The 16,756-nt window shown below is 39.7% G+C and overlaps 2 protein-coding genes across 2 annotated transcripts; one reads left to right on the top strand and one right to left on the bottom strand.

Moving 5' to 3' along the window:
- Positions 1 to 1,486: 1,486 nt before the first annotated feature.
- Positions 1,487 to 4,268, bottom strand: LOC139138237 (uncharacterized). Its single transcript, XM_070706524.1, has 2 exons — positions 4,033 to 4,268; positions 1,487 to 3,687 (listed from the first exon to the last, which is right to left on the bottom strand). Exon 2 carries the CDS (start codon positions 3,604 to 3,606, stop codon positions 2,716 to 2,718), a length of 891 nt encoding a protein of 296 aa, XP_070562625.1. The 5' UTR covers positions 3,607 to 3,687; positions 4,033 to 4,268; the 3' UTR covers positions 1,487 to 2,715.
- Positions 4,269 to 13,397: 9,129 nt separating this feature from the next.
- LOC139138236 (P2X purinoceptor 7-like) lies at positions 13,398 to 14,436 on the top strand. The gene is made up of 2 exons (XM_070706523.1): positions 13,398 to 13,595; positions 13,872 to 14,436. Exons 1-2 carry the CDS (start codon positions 13,530 to 13,532, stop codon positions 14,133 to 14,135), a joined length of 330 nt encoding a protein of 109 aa, XP_070562624.1. The 5' UTR covers positions 13,398 to 13,529; the 3' UTR covers positions 14,136 to 14,436.
- Positions 14,437 to 16,756: the final 2,320 nt, after the last annotated feature.

Genomic DNA, 16,756 nt, shown 5'->3' with positions numbered 1-16,756 from the left:
TAAAAGTCGTGACAAAACAACCGGCGGGGGCTAGAAAGGGACGATTAACTTGGTAGGAAGGGTTGGGCGGCGCGGATTAATGCAGACCCACGTAAACGCCAAGTTGATGACAATTAAGATGAGCCTAAGTGTGTTCTCACATTGTATCGCCACACAAAGCCCCATCGTGTGCTCTTTTGTACGTCAATCACTGTACCAAGATGCCTCAGTATTCAACGTGAAAGGGAAAATGCTATCAGCGGGAGCCTAATTAATGTGAACGCGGCCACTAAGATGCATCAAGTTGGAGAATGAGAGGAAAGGGACGCAAATACTGAATGTATGCTCCGTTAAGTTGGAACTTTCGCCAAAAAGTTTGAACATTAAAGCAGGATAGTTTATATTTATCCAGAACTGAACAGATGTGTCGTTCTTGTGTTAGAATTTTACGCTGACGTGAGATGGAGACGTAGGGTAAACTTATATATGGTCAACTCATTTGAAGAAAATGGTTGCCCTGAAACAAGTTACCTGTTTTTTATGAGTTTGAATCGGACGCAGACACAAAACGTCTGCACAATATCGTGATTTCAGTGTGCACGGTAGCATAGCCTTCAAAGTCGGGCTTCAGGGATTCGTAACTGAGGATTACAGAAGTGGCTCTGAGAAAAAACAGCAAACCTTGCTGGGGAATAAAAGTGTTTGGGTAGTACATAGACTACAACACTGAGATCACTTTAAAACGAAATAGCTCTCGATAGATACAATAGAGTCTGTATGTGCATCTGTCCGTCTATATGGCAAGCGTTGTCCCTCAGAAACAGTCATTGCAGTTCAATCCCTCCCTGCAATATGTAAGAACCAGCTTGTGGAACAAAAAAAAAAACACTTTTAGGGCATTGGGCTACTAAGAGACCAATTCAATGCAACTGTAAAATTTCTCAACTTAAACACATATATGTAAAAGGCTATGTCCGGAACATTAAAAAAATCATTGGAACTTTGTCACTATTGTACGTTAACAAGACCCTTTTTACGTGCAATGAAGTCAGTGGCACCAGCGATCTCGGCGAGCTTGTTTCTTATCCACTGCAAGTAAACACTTTCAAACGCAACCCCGACAACGATGTGTATGTTAGGCGAAACTGTGGACAGTGACTGAATGCGGCTTTCCCGAAAAAAAAATCCGTCAGCTCAGTTCGTGGTTTGATTTCTCGTTTATATCATGAATAACTACTAATTAAGCTGAAGGATGTATGCATGTTGCTTCATTTTGCCAACACACAATTGGTATATTTGTTTGTTGCCGGTGGGTCAAGTTAAAACCTATTCATGGATTGAAAAAACAGCGGTGATTGACAAACCTGACTTTGGCAAACTCCCCAAATCGGCGTCCAGCGTTGAATATATTGAACGTAGCATGATCTATGCTCAGTTGAATGCATATGGAAATGATGTCTCGATATTGGTAGGTAAGGGTTGTAAAAATATAAGCTACAATGTCTTTAAATTAATAGTGATCTTTATTATATAATAGTATAGACTCTGGAATCGTTTTTTCTAGCATACATTTACATATACAATAAATTTATTGGTTGACAAAGTGCGTCAAAAGTGCATATTTCCACCTCACCCTGCGAAACCATCGTAGAAGCAAAGGTGTGGAACTAATGTCTACAAGCTAATTACATCGATACTGCCTTCGTATATAATCCGTTATTTTTGACCGGGGTGCTGGTGCTTTTCAGAACCGCCCCTTGGCGTGGGGAGACGAAGGCAACCTCCTAAATGTTCGGTCGTGGAGCCATAAAGCTCCGTGGTTACATATCTGTTTTGACTTATTTAGTTCAATGCGAATATGGTATTTACCTTTGGTAGGGACAGTTCTCGTTGTCGCTACAAGACCATGGTTTGACGAAAGATTCGCTGTGGGAAAAAACAGATCTGCACAGCATTTCCAGTACATTGTCGATCAACGCCATGTTTACATTTTTGCAGTCTCTTTTTAAACACTGCATGTAAATATTCACAATAGTTATGCTGTTTTGAGCTCTTGGGGTTAGAAGGCGAAGTTTTTTAAATAAAATCTGTAGCAGTTATGTTAAAAGAGGACTGGCGTCAGCCTGATCTCAAATTGGAAATGACGTGTTAAGCACAGACGCATGGCTATGTATATATTAGCATGTCGCAAACACTTCTTTGACAGAAAAGACGACTTATGAATAATACATTGCATATTGTAAACATTTGTGGCGACAAGAAAACCCCAATAAAACGTGTATGTTCCACCTGGTGAACTGTACAGTGGTGCCTTTCAGGCAGCATCTTCAATTACCCCCCGACATGTACAAACTAACGTCTCGTGTAGGCTGCCGCTTCGTCTACTTGTCAGTGTTCTTGAGATTTACGCGCGAATCTTCTGCCTGCTTTGCAGATAACAGACAAATTCCAGTATTCGGCTCTTGGCTACCATAGAAACTAATGTCGCCGTAACATAGCCACTAAGTGCCTGGTCGCTGTTTACCACTTCCATGGTCTGTGGTTCCAAGATTTTTAAATTGTAACTAAACCGGGACATAAGTGATCTACTTGAACTGTCAGACTGTCGTCTGACCTTCACAGTATTTCGTTTGTCAGGCGTCTCCCGTCCCTAAAACGTTTTGCTTTTCAGAAATAGGACATCGACTATTTCGCGGCATCTATATGTATTTATGTCAATTGTAATTTTTGCATTGTTTAGATGTAATTGTGACCGCACGGCCTGCAGCCACATTCCTCGATAATGTCGACTTTTTTCACTCTGTTTGCTTGCCCAGGGCAAGTCAGGGTAACGATTTCCACCCTCGCCTTTGTCGGCGTGCAGTAACTGCAAGATTCAAAATCCCCGTGATCATTTCTCGGTACGAAGAACGACATGCACTGTCCGTAACACATTCTGTTCTTAACGTAGACACTAACGCATCCAGCTTGCTCGATCTTTTGCTCGACAACTGCTGCGAAACACCAATCTCTTTTTAGTTCTCTTGACTTCAGAGGCAGGGTTATTCCATCATCATCGGCTTGGAGGAAAGCAAATGGATGCAAGGGGCCGGCATCTTGCTCATCCCCAGAATCACCGTCATCATCGAAAAGACTGGGCGTGTGCATGCCGCCCGGCTGCAGATTTCTGGGCCAGTCTCTTTGAACTTGTCCTACCTCGTCGTCTTCGTCGTCAACCCTATCTCCTTCGTTATTTTCGTCATAATCGCCACTGAAAATGTCGAACTCTCTCGCATCTTTGCGTTCGTGTTTCTTCTTAGGAGACAATCTGTGTAGGAGCGATATTGGTAGACTATTAGCGTCACTGGTTATTCTATGATGTCCACTGTGTCCATGGCGGTCACTGTCGTAAGCTCCTGTCAACTGCGGCCCGTCTACGTCGAATCGTTGGTCCAAGCCGTCGATCGATGTCTCCCCGTTGTCTTCGTCGGCTTCAACGGCGGTCTTTTTCAGGACAGAGTCCTCCGTTGTCCCTTGTTTCTGGTGTACTCTCTCGACTGACATCATTGTCAACTGCTGTATTGACCAGGGATGCACACCGTTGCACATGGTGAGTGCCAGGAGGATGAAGACGGCGAGCTGTGTCATTGTGTGAATTCGGCGAAGCTTTAGGTGGAGCAGTCAGTTTCTGCGATCTTCAAGGCCGTCAAAATGAAAGGCGGTGGATCTCTGAAAAAAAAATGGGAAAAAAATGAAAACAAAATAATAATAACCCTCGACTTTGACACTTTCTTCTACTTTTGAAAAGTGAAGCAGAGTGCATAAATGGTAAGATAGACAGGTCGAGCATGTTATCTCTGGGTTTTTGTGAACTTCATCATAAGAATTTCAAAACGTTCGAGAAAAAATCTACGATCAAATATAAGTAACTCTCATTTAAAACATATTGGCTATATCTTAGTTATAACAAGTAAAACAATATTGTCGTAAATCAAGTTCTATCCTAAAATTACTCACAATACAATATGTTTCTGATTCCTTGACAATGCTATCGAGGAGGAAATAGATAATTACCGATGGAAAAAATATCCGAAGCCACAAGCAAAACGAGATTAACCCTAGTGGTTTCAACGACAGCGGATGTCTGTAGGTCTTGGCGTGGAAATCGGCGTTAACAATTCCTTGAGATTACAAAATAATGTTGATTGTAGTGGTGCACAAAACTCAAGTTCTTGCTACAGGTGGGCGAGCTGTAAACCGAACGGTTCAACGCTGACAGTGCTTCACCGAGTTGTGTATAAAATTTCTTTGCATCTCTTGACCAAATACATCCAGAAAAAACCTGACAAGTGGTCGAAACTAATTTGTAGTGGGCGATTCCCATTGGTCCAGCTGCGCTGGCCCTTTTGTCTGGTGCAAGCGAAAGGCCGCCCCTTTTAGTCACCTGGTCGATTGGGAGATTTACGATGATATGTTGTGATACCATTGTGGTGTTAATCAGCAGTAATTGGATTGGATGCGGTCAATAGGACGTCTGACGCATTGCCGTTACACGGACTGACCAGCGCCATTTGTGTATAGTAGTGGTGCCAGGCACATGACCACCAAGGTTGCCTCCATGAAAACTGCAATCAACACTGAATGGGCAGGCGAGAAAGGCAGTAAACCCTCACAATTCGTATTATGCTAATGTCAACACACATGGGAAATGAAGTGCCCTCTTTCTAATGGCTTCATCATACCGGTCCACTTGGCCGCGATCATTTCTCATACTCTGACCATTTCACACAATATCGATGAAGCTGGAAAAATATTTTGTCTTTGACAAGATATAAACTAGCAGCTGCCGTGTTTCAGTTTGGTGTATATTTCGGAACATAACAATATATCGGATTTGAAACGTGGGGAAATCTTATAAATACTTAATCATGGAAATTATAATACAATAAATCTCAAATCAGTACAAGTGCACTTAATAAACTCCCATGCTCAAATTCCATTCATCAGCGCCCCAGATCAAATATTTATTTGTATGACGTGACTGTCCAAGATGATAGTGCTGACTTGCGAAATGATACCTGTCAAAACTTTTCGGAAAGCTAACGACGAAAGGGTCAGTGATGGCGATCTTCTGTCTTCCAATCCATCATTAGAACACTGAGTGGGTGACCATCCAAACTTGTGCTTCATTTTGTTGTTGTTTGTGGGGAAGTCATCAAGGTATTGTTGGAAGTGAAAAAAAAGTCGGAGCGACCGATTCGAGGCTTTCGTTCATTAGTTGTGAAATTGACAAATTGCCGAACCCAGAATTCGATGATTAAATTACGATAACAAGGTGCAAGTCCGTGGAAATAATTCCCCTTTTCACAACATGGGTGGCATAGAAGTTCCTCTGTATCAGCTTTGACACCTTTTTTTCTGGTTGCCCACAAGTACAAGAACCTGAAAGAGCTTGTCCATTGTCCGCGGACAACACCTTGGTATTCTCCTCTAAAATGGTCAAATGCGAAGGTGATTCCTACATCAAAGCGGATGACGTGGATGGCTGAATTCGAACAGGCAGGTATTCAAGGGACCGGGAACCGTGGGTTCACGTTGATTTCCGACCAAGCTTTATCTTTATCTTTTTTGATTTATAGTTATTTTAAGTGCTTCTTTGTGGGGATGTACGGCGGCGGAAGGTACTTCAATCTGCCACTTTTGTCGTTCCACACCTAGAAAGAAAACTAGTCGTCATGTCTTTTCGACATTGGAACAACTTCTTTGCGACTCTGACGATGTGAATAGCGTTTCACGAACAACGCCTTGGGAATATCTGCAATACCTAATATCGTGAGAGAAAGTGCGTCAAATCGTGGATTGCGGAGGGTGCATGGTCAAATATTGACTTTCAGTAAATGACCAGGACGTCTTAAAATGCGAAATACATGTATGAGAGTTACCTGATAGCGTTACTTCGGGCAAGATGCTCATTATCTTATGTCCACTAAAGGAAACTATCTGTGAAGATTTTTTTTTTTTTTTGGGGGGGGGGGGTAAAACTGTCCTCAGGTCATAGAGTTACATACCGTTCATCGTGGTCCAAGATCACATAAAATGATATCAGCAGTGTTTAACAAGACCATGGATTCTAAAATGAACAGAGTATGCATGATTTGAATATTGTAATGCCATATTTCCGCGAATTCGACCTAAATTAAAATAATTGAAATATGACAACGAAGATGGTGACCAAATAATAATAAAACGACCACACGCAGTGGTCCAAAGACTCTTGTGGTGTTGTGACAAGAAGTTACGGTTGTTTGTCTAGCGGTCCTGAGTATCTTGTAAAGTCTTTTCCAACGGGGATAACTTTGGAGATAGTGACGTCCAAATATATTTTTGTCACTTATTTTGATGTAAACTGACTGAGAAGCCTTAGAGAGAGAGGAAGCGGGTCTTTTGAGAGAGAAACACGTTTTTTTAAAAAAAACGTTTGGTGCGAACACTCTATTCGCTCTGTGTTGTAACAATTTGGGTTTCATGTGAATGGAAGAAAATCGAAAAAAGAGAATAACCTCACATTGAAGGGAATGTCGCAGACAAGAAACGGAGACACTTTAAAAAAGCCAAGCCATTATTTGGCGCCAGGGTGAAACCATACAGTTGTCAACATGAAGAATAGGAACAATAGAGGCAGAGAGTGTATCTATATCTGGCATTGTAGACGGTCACTATACCGTCCATTGTGAGGACTCCTCAAACACTGTTAACATCGTCATTGTACGATCTTTATCAAGGTGTTGTCCCTTTGTCGTTTAACTTCTTAACACCCCTTAATAGGCCTTTAGCTAACTCTCTCTGAAAAGATCCCTCTTTCCGTGAGTTGACGTTCTCAAAGCTAACGTTTTACAATCGTTGCCAGCGGCACCGACCGAACTCGTTCTTGATTAGGACCGCTGCCCTTTCGAAACTGACTTGGAAAAGTGACATTGCTTCGCTGACGTCAAAGGAACATTGCTGAAGTTTGCGCGGGAACGACCAGAGCAGAATGTCGTCTGCAGCAAGATTTACATCGTTACAGATGTCATATTGTTATCTCAAATATAAAATCTCTGGAGCTACATGTCTGTAGAGGGACACTGTCACGGTTACAAGAATTAGTTGACCCTGCATTCCGAACTCTTTGACGGTGTCTTCGGCAACTTTGACCAATTCAAACACACTTTGTGAACTCTCTAAGGTGTTCATGCGAAATTCCACCTTGGTGACGGCCAGTCACTGGCGCCCATGATCCTCTGTGATTTTATAGTTCAGTCTGTTAGTGTCTGGATGTGAGACACATTTCTCGTCAGACTGCCCGTCGATGACTCGAACAGTCCTTTCTGCGGGCTTTGTTTAACGACCATAAGCATCTATGGAATTGGGCACCGATCCCAGTGTCCAAGATTCCCAATCAACTTCCTGTGTAGTGGTAACCAAGGAGTTCACAACACTAACAATCCCAAAACACTATCCGAAGCGACAAACTTTCCAAAATGTAGATCGTTGAAGAACAAGCCATACCACGCTTGATGTGGAGAACTCCTGGAAAATACACTTCCTGCGTCGAGGATATGCGACATCGCTACTATATTGGTCTATTTTACGTGTTTTAAGCTGTGCACATGGATTTTCAGCACAAACATATATAGTGAAATAGCAACAGAGACTTTTGCCAAAGTGCGAAGTTTAGAAGCCATACTCGCAAAAGCCTTTTCTTCTGACGCTTGTAAGTCCACCTAGATCCTCGCGGTCCAAGTTTAAAAGCCCGACTAGGCAAAGACTTACAGGTCGAATTTGTTCATGGCCGAAATGCGGAATGCCATCCTTGGTTTATGGTTTACAAAAACAAACTCCAAATCCTCAGTTGGCACATCCATGGAGGTAGCATGCTACCTCCATGGCACATCGGAGAAAGTGTATATTACTGATTAAAATCACGTCATGTCAAGCTTTCGTTGGTCTCCGTATTTTTTTGTATTTGATAAGTGAAATCTCTGAACAAGATAACTCCTATTAGATAACATCATATTGACAGACTTGATAAAATTTACGATGGAAAACAAAGGGCTAACACCATTTAAATGTCAGTTTGAACTAATCCGAAAACCAGGGATTGAGGATTGCCCCTTCAAAGTCTTAGCTTTTGCCAATGATATGTCCATATGGAATGTTCTTGTCAGCTAGGGGTATTACCCGACATGCTCGAATACTCCAGTCCAACAGTTAGAGAGAACTGATCAGAAACGAAATGTTAAGGCAAAGAACGAGAATCGTTTCTGGCCATAGCTTCCTTCCAAAAATGGAGCGACGACCCTGTTTATGATTTTCAATTTCTTTTGTTCCAGTCAGTCAGTCAGTCTCTATAAATCTGTCAGTTCATGTGTCGCATTGTGTGATTCTGGTCATTTGAATGCTTTGAGACGGTTAATGTTTGTCAAAATTCTTTATTTTCTTCATGGTGAATCTCTGTTCTACACAGAGAGAGAGAGAGAGAGAGAGAGAGAGAGAGAGAGAGAGAGAGAGAGAGAGACTTGACGCGAAGGCTTTCGCGTGATAAGCGTGATGACCAGTAAGGACTCTCTGTTTGGTCTAGGACGACTATGTGCTATCTCCACGTTATGACATACTGTTAAAGGCTTATTTCGCGGTATTGTTTCTTTACTTCTGCAAGCCTAATAAAAGTTTCACTTTCGAAATTCCATCTTCCATTCAGAAAAAGAATTCCATATTGATTCATAGGTATAGCCAACAGATACGAACTTTTATATCATAAACTGTGATGTGTTTTTATGTCAGCCAGCAAAGACCATCGAGAACAAGGGTCTATGCTGCAAAGGTATAATTTTATTGGATGCTCTCACTCGGCCATTACTTCCATCGTGTCAATTTACACAGTTTCTTCGTCGAGTAAGTTTGGTTTCTGCGTGTACTTCCACTGGAAAGTTGTTCTGTTTGAGTGCAGTTTTAAGAATTTGAAATGAAACCCAGAAATCGTGAAGTCCAAAGTGTTAGGCAACACGGAGTGCCGCAAAGGTACCCCAACACTGGTACTAAGGAATTGTTCATTAGAAGTCAGCAGGCGGTGATCAAAGAATAATGAAAAAAAAGGGGAAAAAAGAAAACAAAACAAAAAACAAAAATGCAAAGACCATGGCCGTTCATTTCCACATCCTTGCGAAAAATCATTATCATAACTGTAAACCGGGAAGGAGTGAAATCCCTGGAAAAGTTTGCATGCTATGCCCACTGCAGAAAAAATGCTGTTTGTCCTACCATCCCCTCCCATCATGCAATATTGCATCCCACCCGCCACTTTTTTCACTTTTATTGTTTTTTTTAACCAATAAAAGCGCCCGATTTTCATATCAATTGTTGTTTCCCTTTTTCCCCGCGTTGTTTGTTGAAAAAATTGGAAGAAATTTCTATCGCGAATAATCCGTTCCTGTACAATAGGAAGCTATTGTTCGCGATCGATACAAGTCATGTGGTTGGACAGATTTTGAAACCAATTGCCCCTTTATAGTTCTCGTGCATGAAAACTGCTTCTGAATTAGTTGTAAATCCGTATCTTATGTGCCACCTTTACCGTGACTGTGACGCAATCACCTTTTTGCGGACGCATCAATTTGATGGACCGCAAAATACGTTACAAATATCCAACCCATTTTATGTTTTTGGCAATATGGCGTGTTCACGATCGAGTAAGATATCCATGGCTTAATTGTAGACACCAGTACCGCAGTGATTTTTGTCTCGATGTAATACCAACTCTAGTAGTCATATTTATTAAGTTCATCCATTTCGCTTTACAAAGGAAACTCCGCTGCAAATTCAAATGAATAATTGCAAAGACCAAGTTCAAATGAAGAGACAAACTAAGATAAAAGCAAAAGAAAAAAAACGTGGACACGATTAGAACATCTTTGTGTCTAGCTGCAAATAAATTCATTTTGGTTGTAAACATTTCATTGGTAACACGATTGGAACTAAATTTGGGATAATTTGATTTAATATTTTTCAAATTTCTCAAAAGTGTTAAGTGCCATATAGCTAAATATTGCAGTATTACAAATTACTCATAAAAACAAGAGTATAATTTAAAAACAAAAGCAGATGACCTTACATTTGCAGATTAAAAAGACATTACTTCACCATCCAATTATCCCAAATTAGTTCCAATCGTGTTTGGTTGTGAAACTAGCCCACTTTCAATCTTGACATGTAGGTTTTGATGATTATTTTCTCCCATTTCTGTAGTGTTTGTGCCATATTATTTCTATTCTACTCGCAAAATCAATTGGAACGCACGGTGTTCAAACGTGTCAACGCTACCTTTATGCGCATAATCACCAATGTTATTTTGACAAATGAATTCACCTTTGGATTACAATTTGTTTGTGCATAAGAAATGACACTGCACATTTTACACAGCGCAGCGTTCTTGTAAGGTGAAATTATCCTACTTCAACAAACTTCAGGGAAGAGAAAAAAAATTATCGTTTTCTAGAACAAAATGATAAGAAAATAGAATACTATAAAATGTTATAGCGACTGTCCCCCTCATTTCCATACAGGATGCCATTGCAAACAAAAACGAATGACGATAGGTTGAATAGGGGTGTTTGCAGAGGGCGACAAATAATCTTCAACGTTCACTTTCTTTTCTACGCGTATGCTTCACCAGATGGCCTTTGGTCGGCAGATTCAAACCCACAGACCTTGCCCTTGCTCAGTAACCAATGGCAACGGGCAGATCACAAAGTGCCTTCACCGAGACAGAAGTTCATCAACTGTGAAAATGTCTGGCTGACATGGTATCAAAAATACAGCCGTGCTCCTCCTCACTCAGTTACGTGAAATTATTCCGATTAAATACAGAGTTCAAATTTGAGGAACTGCAGATCACTTACTCTGTGACTGATATTTACATATCACTGACCTAGTTTTATCCGACATGACACACTTTCATGTAATCTTCTCATTTATAACTGAGCTAAAATATTTTAAGACTGGTAACGGTAACAAGAAGTTTCGTATTTAAAAGCCTATCAGCCTTAAATATTTTTCGTAAATTCAAGCGTCATTTTACAGTATTCTTAAAGTTGCAATATGGATCAAAATTGTCAATTATTTTTTGTAAAACTACAGCTAATAGGCCATACTAAGGTGAAGTACTCTTCTTAGATAGACCTCTCGCCAATCCCGGCACACAAACTCGTTCATTTTGATACGTTTCGGCCGCTTAGAAAAGCTGTTTTGTAAACAAACTTTCAAAACAAAAACATTGGGATTTTCTGCTGTACACGTGATCAAGACCGCCAAGATTGATGACGTCAATGATCCCCTCTCTCTCCCTGAGAAGTTGTACACGAGACTCGAACAGCAATAATATTGATGCAACAATGGCGGAACTTGAAGTAAGTAATGAATAATTCATAGTAAAGTTTTCATTTGCCAAACTTTCTTCGCTTCGTTATGTTTCGAAAAGAATACGAGAAAGTCGGCCTGATGTGAGCTCGGCCAGTCGGAGTAGTCGGCGCGGCTTGTAAGAATGAGATCATGAGATGAGCTTGCCCGGTCGGAGTTGTCGGAAATTTAACCAGCTAGGCCAGTCGCGGCGGCAAGTAGATGTAATTCTAACTAAACCGTAAACGATGACAACTTCCACACAGTCTGATGAAAGAAACTTTAACCTACGATGTTCTGTAATTAAACGATGTTTCGATCGATCGTACGCGGGCGATCCGCAGAAACACGTAAGTAAATACGTGTTCAGCATGGACCACGCGCTCGCTGTTTTCTGAATGTTATTGTTATCATATCCAAGCCATAAACAGAATAAAAGAAAGTGTGGAATCAATATTTCAAGATCGCATGTGTGTACAAGGCGTACACTAATAATGATGTTTGTACTTCATGAGAATGGAAATGCACTAGTCTGTTATACATGACGAAACTTTGAAAGTGGCCAGAAGTAACCGTGCCCCCTGGCCGACGGTCCCACTGGCCGACATAGCCGTGACGGGCATCGACCGAGCTCACAACCAGCCGACATCTCTGGATGCTTCGGGAATGTAGTGTAATAATGTGATAAAAAGTAAAGCTGTGCGAATGATTTTTCTCATCAATACATCAGCGACGAATGTGGTACGGCATCTCGTGGATCACCGTACAGATCCAGACGAGATTGAACACAAATTTTCTGCTACCGCATGCATATATACAACCGTTTCCGAGAGCGCTTCCCTCTCTGTACACAATCCTCTCCCCGTTGTGTTATGCGTTCCTTTTTCATTATATTTTGACAAGAACGTGAATTTCGCACGCTAAATTTATTTGACAGCTTTTGTCGAGTTCAGTTACTCTATTTACCCGCCACTGCTGGCGACCGGTAGCTGCCTGACAGACAGGCTCGATTGAGGTAGATGAGACTAGACCGTCGTCTCTTTGCTTATGAACAAAACCATGCCTGTTACACATATTACAGGTTCCATATTATTATGGCATGGGAACATGCTTGACTGATTGTTTGCTACATCAATCACAGACCATAAAGAGGGTCCACGTTCATGCTGATGGTCAACTGCCATCTCAGACTACAGCTTGTGGGACTGAGAGTAGTGCTATTTTGATTGCATCACGCCACAGATATTTTTCATGGAAAATGTTCTTGATGAAAAATTGAGTAATTTCAGTGTTAAACGCTTTTTCATTGTCAATGAATATTATTTAATGGCAGGTCAGCATGTCAAGTGCTACCTCAGACTCTGAAGAAGAAAATCTTAACTGCAGAGGGGGGAGAAGACAAAGAGGTAGAGGTAGAGGGAGAGGGAGAGGACACAGGTTGACAGCTGGAAATAGAAGTGGACAAGTCAGACAAAGACAAAGGGTAGTACAACAGGCAACTTTCCAAGAAGGCACAGAAGATCTCTTGGCCCAGAGAAAACAAAGGATTACAGTAAGTACCTGTCTGCAGATATCTTCCTCGGTGAACAAACATAATACATCAGACTGGATGCAGGCCATGAAGTTTTACATGTTAGCTATATCCATGTCTCAATACTGATAGCTGGTATTTTTCAAAGACAAGAGAAATTCTCATTCAGAAGGGCCTGCTTTTTGGAGACAAGTTTTTCTTAGATTAAAACTGTGAAAAGACATGTGCAGTTCAGTCAAGTTTTGATGTATTCAAATTCTGTAAATGGGGACTGGAAAGGTAACTTGTTTCTGGAGATGTTTTAGATTATACAAGTTAAATATTGAACAACTGCATTTGTTCATTATTGCCATAATTTAATTCCCAATGTCATCAATACTGCAGAGTTTTTTCATGTTTGAAATGACCATTTATTTCTCTATTCAATCTGGAGACAAGAAAATAACATGAAAAAGGATCAGTTAAAAGATCTTGTTCTGAAAATGGTGATCAGCAACCAGGCTTGGTTTTTAATCTTTTGGAACCAACTGAACACAAGTCTGGTGGATACCATCCACCACCTCAAGCAGGCAAACCTGACTGGTGTATCTGTGGCAACTGTAGGCAAATGCCAACAGAGAGGGAAAGACTTTGCTGTAAGAGACTCCCACCTCACTGTGTATCAAGGCTGGAAGTAAGTTTCATATATTCAAAACAAACAGAAATATGATCAAACATTCAGTAAGCCTACAAGTCTACATGTGTCAATAAAACATTTAGAGAACATTGGTACATTTTTGCTGCAGAATTGAGTAACACCATATGAAAACAAGCAATTTAGAATAATTTTCACAATAAGAGTTACTAAATATAATGAAATTGATTTCTTATTTCATTCTCTCTGTGTGGTGTATACTGTGTATGTATTACATACCAAAATTGTATAGCAAAAGCTTTTTTCTTCTTCCAGGAGTTTCAAGTTGTTGTATTGAATGAGCTGATTCTTGCCATTGCTAGGGCATATAGGAATGACACATTGGCTATGGATGATGAAGACGACCTGAGTAAATCTAATCGCTATGCAGCTTATAGGCAATTCATTGTGTGGCAACATGGACGTCTTGGTGCTGGCAACAGATGTGTTATACCTAGTTGTTGTGTTTGGGCTATAAGGGATCGCTATCCAGATCCCTATGGCCAGTACACAGGATTTCATCCATCTCGTCTAGAGTAGTGTATGATCTAGCTACATGTACTTGTTGCAACATTCTATTTGTTGATATTTGACAGGACAGTAGCTTTACTTTTGATGCTTTTTTCACTGGTGTATTTTGATTGTCACATCAAGTTTATATTCTTGTTCTATTCAATGTTGTTTACATTTGAATTTTAGTCAGGACTGAAATACACTTGTCAACAATAACAAGTAGTCTATTCATATACTGGCAATGTTGACAAGCTGAATACTGTGTATCTCAGTAACAGGGAATAAAACATGAACCTTTACTTGACATTAAACAAAATATTGAAAAACATTTTGCTTTTGGCCCAATTTTTTTTCTGTACTTTATAATTATCAATTGCAGATCCTTATGTTACCATTATCATATCTCAAGTTCAAGCTCGCATTCCTGTTATACCGTAATATGTATTTTGCACACTTGTTGCATTCACGAACTGTATTTGGTATGTCAGTATTAGGCCAAGAAAAATAAAAAGTTTGTTTCTCATCCTAGACATATTGCAAAAATGATGCAGTGATGCATCTTTTTTTCTCTCTCAATATTTCTTCTTCAGCCAACAAGAACGCACAAAAACATGAAAAAACATAGGAATGCATGCAGAGATAAATGCGCAGCAGTGTTGCTGTAGCATTTTTGTATAGCAACAGTTCTGTGGTTTGACTTATAGTGCAGCAATGCACAGTTTTGACAGCTTAATAGAATAGTGACATATGTCTACAGTTCTGAATGGAATGTTAGTGTCAGTTATTTTGTGTAGTTGTTTTATAGAGCACAGTGTTATGCACTATCGTTGCATATTTTTGAGGGTTTTTTCATTTTTTCCTCATGAGCAGAAACGAAGGTTTATGGGGCAGGTCTAAATTGACGCATGTGAGGATGAGAAACAAACTTTTTATTTTTCTTGGCCTTAGTGAGTATAAAAAACAAGCTACACTGATGGATACAACAAAAATAGTGTCAATGACACTGTCCTCCCATTTTGCAGTGATACTAACTACTAGTACACACATGACATTCCATTCTTACAGGTTGACTGAGAAAATTCCATTGCAAGTCCAAATTAATCTTATACCCCAGCAATATGAAATGCTCCATCTCATAATGACTTTTACACGTCTGACAGAAAACAACCCTAGGATCAAGACTATCATGTTTTACAGCAATCCAACAAATACTTTGGGAGAAAATGATTTTTTGACAAAAAATGGGAAAAATTGCTCCTAAATACAAATATGAAAATTTCACCACAATTTGAACAAATCTGACAAAGGTCAACCCTAGGATCATACATACAAGTTTTCAAGGCAATGGAATGAGTGCTTTCAGAAAAGATTTTTTGACAAAAAATGGGAAAATCGCCAAAAAATGCAACTTTCAAAATTTCACCACAATTTGAAGAAACGTAACTTAAGTCACCATAAAGAGCCTGCATACCAAGTTTTAACCAAATCTGGCCAGTGGTTACAAAGTTTTAGCAATTTGTAGGATTTTTCCTTTTTTCCCCTTCATTTGCATATTTTTGACTTTGACATGTTTATTTCAACAAATTCACATCTCCACCCCTCGATGCACCTGTCCATCAAATACTAAGATGGTAGGTGCTGCGATTTAGGAGTTTTTAATGTTGACAGACATACATCCGCACATAATAACTAACATACATACATACATACATACAGGCAGACCATAGACCCTCCAAAAAACACGGGTCTATGGACAGACAGACAGACAGACAAACAGATAGACATGCATTCATGCTACATTTATTTTTACAGCTTTTAGCTTCCAACAGCCGACCAACTTGTCAATATTAGCTTGATCAACTTGATACTACTGCTTATAATAATATAAATGAGAGTTAATTACATTCTAATTAAAGTAAACAAGACTTGCTTATCAACATTTACTTCATAAAAAAACAGCATATCTGTCAGCTTATAAAGAGTCTTCAGCTGGTTATCTTTATCAGTATTTCATCCTATTAACCAAGCACATTTTAACTTTCAAATTAACATTGCAAGCAAGTTCTGTTGAATAAGTTGAGCCTGTAGGTACTCAGAGAAAGCACACAGAGGAGACAAATGTTTGCAACTTAAGAAGTTCAAGGTCATCAAAAGCATTATAAGGAATCATGTAACACTTTCATTGCACTGTTTACACAGATTGCATAATTGCTATAAATAGCACATGAGGAATCTTACAGTCCAGCTTTACCATAAAAACCCTATCACTTTGACCACTCTTTTAATTGATCACTCTATTTTTTTTTTCCTCAAAAGTAATTTTAGTTTATCCTTACCAAGTCAACCATAAATGGAAATTAGAACTTTCTCTACCTCTATTTATTTGACCACCCTATCATGACAAACTATTATGAGCAATTTCTTTTAGATAACATACAGAGCACAATATATGACGGTTCAGAATATGTCAAAGTTGGGATTCAGGAAAGTTGCCTTTACATGTTTTTAATCCTCCAAGATGGTAAGCATTTCACCATAAACTGTCAAAAAAGTTGAACATTCTAATAATTCTACACTAAAATTATTTTGGCTTTGTTGATATCCTTATTAATTCAATTATTTAAAATCATATTAATTATTTTTTTCTG

This window comes from Ptychodera flava, chromosome 8 (assembly GCF_041260155.1).
Source record: "Ptychodera flava strain L36383 chromosome 8, AS_Pfla_20210202, whole genome shotgun sequence".
NCBI lineage: Eukaryota > Metazoa > Hemichordata > Enteropneusta > Ptychoderidae > Ptychodera > Ptychodera flava.
Note: the sequence above shows the minus strand (reverse complement) of the source record. Positions and strands in the feature narration are given on the sequence as shown.